Source organism: Acyrthosiphon pisum, chromosome A2, assembly GCF_005508785.2.
Source record: "Acyrthosiphon pisum isolate AL4f chromosome A2, pea_aphid_22Mar2018_4r6ur, whole genome shotgun sequence".
Taxonomy (NCBI): Eukaryota; Metazoa; Arthropoda; class Insecta; order Hemiptera; family Aphididae; genus Acyrthosiphon; species Acyrthosiphon pisum.
Window position 1 is genome coordinate 36,826,962 of NC_042495.1, and position 9,599 is coordinate 36,836,560.

The window sequence follows — 9,599 nt, forward strand, 5'->3', positions numbered from 1 at the left end:
TAGTGTGAACCCGGCTTTATTTGAAGAAAAATAAGCGTACGCAATGACTTTAAATGTCCTTAATCATCATAATCTCTGTATAGTCATATTATGGACCAGTTATTATTGGCGGAAGTTCAAATTTATTGTATAGATTTTTAATATACTTCTAGGTATAGGTACTAAACTATAGATATTTTATCAGATAAGGATTCTGAATTACGTTTCTATAATGAAGACAGAAGAAGTGGAAAGTCCATAATTTATGAATCATAATCTATAAATATAGCTAATCAGAAATGAAATTGTAAATACATTATAGTAGTAACAATACCATTACGAAGTTGAAAGTATGATGAAAAACCGGAAATGATACCAAACCACCGGGTTATGATAGTGACGGTTGTAATTGTTGTTACATACGTACATTATAAATCATCGCATTCAAATATAAATATTATAATGATTGATTTTGATACTTTTATTTTATCACGCTCATTTATAAAAATACACACACAACTACACAAGTGAAAATCAAAGAAACTATCTAAAAGTGCAATTTCCAATTCAACGGACATACGCGTTGGCATTTTTGCATACAGGTACGCTCGAACTCGGAAGAGATCTCCGCGGGGAAAAAACCACGGTCGCACATAAAATTTAATAATATATGAGAGTGAGACCCCTCAGATCCACCCGCTGGGCAACACGCATCCCGAATTTCTTTCGAAGGAGAGCTGATGGTTGAATGGTTCCGTTAACACTGAACACCGTGGATCTTTTATATAGCAAAGGGTTCTTTTGAGGCACGCCACACTGGTGTTTATTCCCTACTTGAACCTTCTTTGGTAAGGCCAATCATACATCATTGCGTTTTGGCACGCATGAGTTGCAAAAATAAATGCTTATTTCGCGTGGAATTTCGTCACCCCCGTGAAAATCCAAAACGTCGAAGGCCGAACCGTCGACGCACTACGATACTAGACAATACCTACGATATACCTAGTTACTATCAGTCGCGTATAGATGATGTACCATGTACGATACAGTGAACGTCAAGTGCTCGTACAGGTATAATGTTATTATAGTTGTAGTCGTTGCCGCAGCCGCCGACCTTGAACGCCGTCGCCGAACTCGACACGGCGTACGATCGGTGACTCTGCAGCGCAAGCGGACCACGAGGAGACGCGCTCGCCAGTGTAGGCGAACGCGTCCGGGTATAACCATCAGCATATTACTACAACGATAGTGCGTCGTCCGGGTCCACGAGTAGTCGCCGCGTCGTTTTCGTCTCTCCGGGATTACAACTTCTACTCTAAACTCTCCTAAAACGCTGTTCGGAGGTCCGTCTCGCGTTTTTCGAGTTTTGAGCTTTTGAAATCCAGTGTCGGGTCATTAACCCCCGCCGATACGACAGAATGAGCTGAGGTTAGAGCTAGATTTTTCTTTTAATACGCATTATGCAATAGACAATTATAATACAATATTAATAATAATATTATTATTCCGACGTTCATACTTCATAATAATATTATGCCCGATCGTTTTGTTGTTCGTTCCCCGTCGGTGTCGTTTTTTCTTTTCACGTGTGCACAAAATTGGAAACGACATCGAGACGGGTTCACACACACACACACACACACACACACACACGCTACACTTCACACGTCCTGGGCACACAAAAGAGCCTATGTTTACGTGCCGCGTGTTTTACGGAACACCAGCGGGTAGTAGCGGTGTCTGTGCTGTTGTGGCTTCAACCCGGGGGTGGGGAGCAGAATATTTCGATTTGTCGAAGCGACGTTGTCACGTTTTCCTGCCGCCCAAACTAACCGCCTTTTGTGTAAGGTCCGCGTGTAATGGTCTTGTACTCGTGTGGCAGCATGATCGTCTACAGCGTGATCGTTTATCGTAATTTTTTCCCTTTCTTCACTCGTTTCATACAATAGTCAAAACCCATATTTTTTTCAAACGGTCGCCTATTATATTTACACAATACACAGATATAGACAATACAATTATATAAATTCATATAGTTCTGATGACGTTTCCGTGGCCCCCAAAGACCGGGAAATGTCTGTGCTCTGCAACTGAACCAGTCTCAACAATTTCGGAAATGTAAGGCGAAACGAAACGCGTCGGCGACGACGACAAGATTACGATCACTCTGTGTATCATCATTATGAAATGTATAAGATATAACATACCATTATAATACAGTCCAACATTTTTCACAATATAATCGCTTATTGGTCCCCATACCCCCTGCTGTTACCACCATACGCGTCTTCAGTCGACAGTCGACCTTTGTGTCCCCTATTTTTGCCCCAATGGACCTTGTCTTGACGGCTCCGAATTCGAATCCAATTCCATTCAGTGACTTCGCAGCACGTTTCGCCTCCCGGCCCCTGAGACGACGGACATCATGACGTCCGTGAATCCGGTGAAGCGCAGTACGAGACTTGCGGGCAAACGGCATTCGGCTGTTATCGTTGCATTAGGAGGAGGTTATACGACGGACTGCGGAGATAGCAGCGGGTTGAGAAACGAACGGGGTTAGAGCGCTTGTATTTTAATTTTTGTCCATCATTAATAATATTTTGAAGTGTAGACATTTTCTGCTGGTTATCGATATCTTAGTTTTCAGAAGTGTAAACACAACAGCTCACCTTCGTCCGTACACCTACCGATTCTACATAATTAAAAAAAATCTCCAAATACGAAACCAATGGAATTGTGTTCTTCATGACATAGTGCGGACATTCTAGTACTTCGTCTGAACCACGCAAGTTGATTTCGAATTTCGGTTAAAGCGTACATATAATGCATAATTACATAAATTATAATATTATAATATTGTTTGGAAACACACAACTTGCCGACTAGTACCCATTCATTATTCTGTAGCAATCGTGAATGTTTTACCTAGGTAAAATGAATAGGATTTGATTTTTAGCGCACATTGTGAGGCATTGTCCGCAATGATAGAAATGGAAATTCGAATTATAAAATTATTGTATTTTTTCTTAAATTATTCCGACGAGTAAAATAAATCTTACGAATTTAACACTGCTCTGTGCGTTGCAGTGGTTGCAGCCATAGATACATACAACAAGTTGTTGTATATATCTAGGTACGGTTACAGCCTATACCTAAAATTTATAATTTTCATTTATTTTTTGTCTCACACGTATAGAATTTAATACGTACTGTTGAAAATAAAATAATATAGTTTTTTGTTACCGTTTGTAAAATCAGGAAAATCGAATAATTTGTCAGGATCTGAGAACCTACAATAAATTAATGTATTTTAAAAGGAAGTGTAATTTGTAATATTCTTTACACAATTACAACCTAGTAGTATCCGAGTACCTATTAGATATTATTTTTATTATTATTCAAGAGGCCAAACAAAATAATGTCGTCATCGACTTACTAGTTTATGACTTATTGATTGAAGAGATTAATATTTGTGTGTATTTTTTAAACTGGTTCCTCATTTAACAAATTTTTAGTTTCCATCAAATTGTATGTAACTATATAATATTATAATATATACCAAGATATTTTTTACATTTACTAATTTTTTTGTTCTTTTCGCAAAATAACACAATACAGTCTGATTGGACTTTGTTGTAATTTTTGTTTAACTCACATTGTTTTGTTTATAATATCAAGACATCGAGTACAAGTTTTCTGGTTGACCTACTTCGCATATTATCAATATGTAGGTTGGTAGGTTCTAACTTAATTCCATCTTTATTCTTTATTGGTATTTTATGGTATTTTCTACTAATTAGTTATGGCAATAATAATTTCTGCAATCGTGAGTTATAAATTGTGCAATCAAACAAAGAGAATAGTGAGAAAAAAAATATGTTATGTGTTCAAGTTGACCCTCTAAAAATATTAGTTGTAATTTGTAAAATCAATTTGAAATGAATTAATTTACTCTCAAGTTTGAATGTACCTACAGTTTTATGATATTCATTATGAATACCTACCATTTGCTTATAAAATTATGTACAGAGAGTAGAGACAGATTGATTCACCAAGCATGAGCACCTTCTTATTTCTTTAATAATGCTGTTATTTTAAATATAATTTTTGGAATTTTTAAATTACTTCTGGTTCTGAAGTCTGAGTTAAAGACCATATTTTCAAATTCTTAAGATATTTTTTACTACTTAAAGTGTGTCCTGTGGAGATACAAAATTATGTTTTTCAAATGAGAACTTCCCTTTTCATCTGTAAATTATTCAGTAGATAATTTTTCCGAATGGTTTGACTGATCAGAATAAAAATGTGTACGAGTCATTGATTAAATATATTAAATATATATTTTAATCAATGTACGAGTAGTTTTTGAGTTATTTTACTTTGTGTTCTAAGGATAAAACGTCCACAGTAACGGATTTAGAATATATGGGGGCTATAGTGATTTGAAAATGTTATTCATTAATATTAATCTATCAATTTATAATAATTATAAGTTATTAACCTTAGTACAAACATTTTAAGAACTAAGAAACTTCTTATTCTTAATCTTAAATAACCGAAGTACTTACATCAATATTTTCAAAAAAAATATCCACTATATAATTTACACTAAAAAGGAGGCATTTTAATTTGATAAACATAAGTTAGCCACACTCATTAAGTAGAACAAAAAAATTCAAGAATTTGATTAAATTATTTAAATTCATTACTAAATGAAAAAATAGGGGAGAGCAGCATGGTTGGTGAATTACCCTGTATAATTGGTTTATTTTTGTGATATTTTTATAGTTGATGCCAAAGGAAACAATAATTGTGTCGTAAATTTTCAATTAATCTTACATTTTTTCCACTTGATTTTATTTGGTATTATCTTAGATATAAATAATATTAAAACATCCAGTTAGTAACTCCTGGAGGTTTCTTCGTATACAATATTACAATTTGAATATTTTTGTCCAGACTTGCAGTGTCATGCATTAATGTAACATTTTATGGTATATTTATTATTTTTGTGAGTAATTGATTGGTATCAGTTGTATAATGTCATTAGTCTCTTATCAAATTTCTATGCTTATGTTTTATCAAATTGCTTGATTTGCTTGATATTGTATGTCTGTGGTATTTTAGTAGGTATTTCATTATTCAATATTTATCAGTATCTAATTTCTATGTTGAATAAATATAAAATAGGTAGGGTAGGTACCTAAATATTTTATAGCTACCTAATCAAATAAAATATTGGTTTTTAATTTTTGGAGAATACTGAGAAGTATATAACATAATGTTTTGTGTATTGTATTAAATAATAATAATTATTAAAAAACTATTGGACAACTTTGCTAATTTTTATATTGTTATTAATAGTTTTTATTTTTTATTTTAGATGCTGCGAACAGTGATAAACAACAACATGCATCACCGAGAGTGACACTAAGACTTACCAACACGGGTAATAATCAATTTAAGAGTTCGTCTGCTCGACAGGATGAGAAGAACAAGAAAATAGCTGAGGAACAGACCGCCAGCATGACGAATGATACGTAAGTATTATACAAAAAAAAATGATGCATTTTACTTACTTAATTTTTAATTAAGTAAGTATGGTAATTAAAATTGTTCACACGGACATTTTTCTGGATTCAAATTGTTATATTGCTTGGGTGTGATATCAGTTAATACATTTCTAAAAATTAAAAATCCAGAAAGTTTACATGCCGATCCCTTACTTGGCAAGCATTTTTTTTTTAAGCATACACAACATATTATAAAACCAATCTTTTTCACTTATAGGAAAACTGTTGAGACTGAAGAAAAACCAGAAACACCCACCCAGTCGGTTTCTCAATCTGCGAATGTATCGACTAGTGTACCAGTAGAGAGTACTTCAGCTAGTACTTCTAAAGAAACTGAATCCAAAGATGGTGGCTCGGTTGAAGCAACTGATACTGTAAATAGCTCATCTAATGAATCAGCTGTAAAACCATTAAAAGAAACAGATAATTTAAAACGGTCTATAGTTGAAGAAGATGAAGAAGTTAAACCAAAAAAACGCAAAGAAGATCATAGCCAAAGTTCTAAAGGTGACTTACTCTTTTTAGATTTAATAAGATTTAATAAGTCACTTTATATGTTTATAGTTAGGTACTATCAATAGGTTTAAAATGATACTTCGGCGTTCAACTATAAATCTCTTAAATTTATCAAATAATAATTTGTTAAATTTAAAATCAATAATATTTCTTATAGTAGTTAGAGCTGGAGGTATGTTGTTGTACTTAAAACTGAATACTGAATAGTAGTTAGTATTGGACAACAAAATTATTGAGCAATTGTAGGATCTGTTAATTATAAACGTATTCATTTAAATATAATTGTTAGCTAAATTGGAACTATGTATCAAACATTTGGACTTATAAAATAATTAAAATTCATCCTTAATTTTGATGTACTTAAAATGTTTACACTTATCTTAACATTATCTAAAATCATTTGTGAAAAAAAATATGTAGGAATTAAATTATGATATTAAAAAATTGTGTCGATTCAACTTTCTTTTACAGAGGAAAAATATCGAACAAATTGAAAAAAAACTTACAATAAGCTTAATATTTTTTTATTCAAATGCATTTTTGCATATTATAAATGTATAACTGTAACTTAGCTTGACGCTTTGGCTGCTATTAGTCTAACAATTCCACTGAGAGTAAGTAAAGCTACTACTAGTTCCTGGATGGGTGACCATGCGAGTTCATAGTAGGTAGTAAAAACCTTTCCACTCACATACGTGTGGCTTACCAACCGTAACAACACCTTACCGTACCAATCTTACCAACCACAGTTTATACACCCTACAACAAGAAATATACAGTCATCAGGCTTAAGTTCAATTCAAAAAAAAAAAAAAATGTATAACTAAGTAAATAATATAGGAATTTTTAGATTTAAAAAAAAAATAATATGCAACATCTGGTTTTAGTAAGTTGTAATAAATACAGTGTACATTTAAATTAAATGCAATATTTATTGATCTGTAAAATGTACTTAAAATTTATTTCAGGTAGGTAGAAACAGGTAGAATGTAGAAATGTAGAATTATGAAGGTATTTTGATTTAATAATAATATTATATTAATATGTAACATTATCATAATATATGGTTTATTATATTATTGTTGTATTAAACTAAAATGCTGATTTGTTAATGGAACCTAAAAGTGATCAGACAGTCATAATTTAACTTATCACAGATCCCTATTTTATTAGATAAAGAGTTACTAACATTTTTTAAAATTATTGAATTATTTTAGGCAAAACTGAGGCTTCTAGTCCTAAACCTGATAGTGATGAGGACAAGTCTGGTGGTTCTGGGCCTTCTAATGCTGACAGTCCTGGAGGTGGCCCTAAAGTACCTCCATTAAAAATTGTGATACCTACTACCGATGCTGATACAGGTACAAGAACAAATGGCAAGAATGGTAATCGATCACATCATACAGCATTACCGTATGTAGTGCCATCTGAAGAATCACCACCGGCATCTAATCAGCCTAACTCGCCAAAGTCTCCGCAGAAAGCGACCACTGATACAATAGCTGTAGAAGAGCAAAAGTCTCCTCAAACCAGAGTATTACGTTCATCTAACAGATGCGGAAGTAACAGTAGTGGTGCACCAAGTCGTGGTACTTCTCCGATTGTTCCTGATGAACAGTTGGCTCAAACTACTTCACCAGCTTCTGTAACAGTGGATGCAGGATCAGGTAATCCGTCACCATCTGCTGCTCGTTCAGAACAGACTGAAAATGTATCGACAATCCTTTCTGGAGATGACAAACAGGCAACTACTACTGCTGCAGCTACTGCAACTACAACGTCTGAATCAACTGTGACTGCTGAACTGTCAGGTATGGAACTACATCCTAGACGACGCAAATTAAAAGCAAGCCGTACTGAATCCGAGAATAGTGATACTTCATCTGCCGCCAATGTTACTGCTGTAGAAACTAATCCGTCCGGCACAACCAGTGAACCTGCTCCAGTTACCAATTGCTATCAAATGTTTTTAAACATTAGAAAACAAGTAAATTGGTTAAATAATTATATGTTTAGCTCTTTTTATTTTTATACATTATTATTATTATATATTTATTATTTATTTTAATAGATTGATAAGAGACGTAAGAATTTGTTTCCTGTGCAACCAAAACCACCATCTGGATTTAAAGACTATCTTATGAACAGGTGCACATACGTTTTAGCTGGTAACTCTAATAGCCGCGTTGTAAATACACAAACCCCATCACCAGCCAATTTACATGAGCAGTTAAAAAAACTGTTTGTTGAACAAGAGAAGGAGAGACAAAGACTTCGTGTACAGGTTGGTTTTTAGTTAACCTTTAAAAAAAAGAGTATAATGTAATGACATGACTACCATAATTGTATATTTTGTTTAGCACATCGTAGAAAAAGAAAAATTGGTGTTGAGTGTTGAACAAGAGATACTCAGGGTTCATGGAAGGGCAGCTCGTGCACTAGCTAATCAGCTATTACCATTTTCTGTATGTACTATACTCAAGGATGATGAAGTATATAACATTATGACACCTGAGCAAGAAGAAGAGAAAGATAGACATGCACGATCCCGTTACAATGGTCGTCTTTTTTTGTCATGGCTACAAGATGTAGATGATAAATGGGAAAAGATAAAGGTAATAATTTCATAAATTATAACTATCTATGAAAAAATATTTAAATTATTGATTTTTATAATCTCTAAAGGAATCAATGTTACTGAGACATCACAATGAGGCAGAGAGTTTACACGCTGTACAGAAAATGGACTGGGGATGGAAGTTGAAAGAATTACAGTTGTGTACCTATAGCTCAGAACCCAATATTGATGAAGAGCATGTACCGATGGTTCTAGTCAGCGACGATTTCGATCTCTTGCCTGCCTAACCTAGTTTTGTTATTTATTAACATATCGGTACAGTGTCAACTGTCTAGTGATGTTTGTTTAAGTGACTAAGCTATAGTTGATATTATTATTGTTATGGATAAAGTTAAATATTTTACTTGACAACTTCGGAATGTTAGTCACTTTCGTGCCATTTTATCAATAATATATTAATAACAATATTGTGTGCTTGCCCAAAAATTGTTTGTTACTATCATTCTTTTAATAAAATTTATAATTTCTTGGCAGATACTTTTATGGTGATAATAAATGTTTTCTCAAACCAATTGTTTACTCTTTTATACCAGATGATTATTTTAACAAAACACCAATGTTTTAAAAACTGTCTTTTGGAAAACTTAGGAAATGCTCAATTCCAACATTTTATACTTTCCAACTTTTTTTATCTTTATGTTTGTTTTTAAATTTATACAGACTTGGTTTTAAATGTTAACCTAAAATATTTTTTACTAATAAGCACTGAGCTTGGATAAGCAACACAAATATAATGCATATAATGCACCACAAATTTAATGAGGGCACTGCTAAAATTTGTCTCATGTTTAAATGCTCTTTTAACAAATTAAAAAATTCCCTTTATTTATGACCTAAAATTTCTAAAATAAACCCCAGCTTTTTTTAGAAATCTCAAATCAAGATAAATTTGT

General features: G+C 33.1%; 1 protein-coding gene across 3 annotated transcripts in view; it reads left to right on the forward strand.

The window, feature by feature from the left end:
• The window catches only part of LOC100162958 (ankyrin repeat domain-containing protein 12), a 26,081-nt gene extending 16,863 nt beyond the window's left edge, over positions 1-9,218 (forward strand). Inside the window, exons 1-7 of one of the 3 annotated variants that reach the window (XM_008182761.3) lie at positions 1,085-1,407; positions 5,363-5,519; positions 5,770-6,059; positions 7,286-8,055; positions 8,140-8,352; positions 8,429-8,683; positions 8,754-9,218. In XM_008182761.3, the coding sequence (XP_008180983.1) occupies positions 5,506-5,519; positions 5,770-6,059; positions 7,286-8,055; positions 8,140-8,352; positions 8,429-8,683; positions 8,754-8,933 (1,722 nt within the window). In that variant the 5' untranslated portion in view covers positions 1,085-1,407; positions 5,363-5,505 and the 3' untranslated portion in view covers positions 8,934-9,218. Of the gene's footprint in view, positions 1-1,084; positions 1,408-1,631; positions 2,535-5,362; positions 5,520-5,769; positions 6,060-7,285; positions 8,056-8,139; positions 8,353-8,428; positions 8,684-8,753 lie in introns of those variants that run through there. The other 2 variants (XM_008182760.3, XM_003243114.3) reach the window with 2 other exon arrangements.
• The last annotated feature ends 381 nt before the right edge of the window (positions 9,219-9,599 follow it).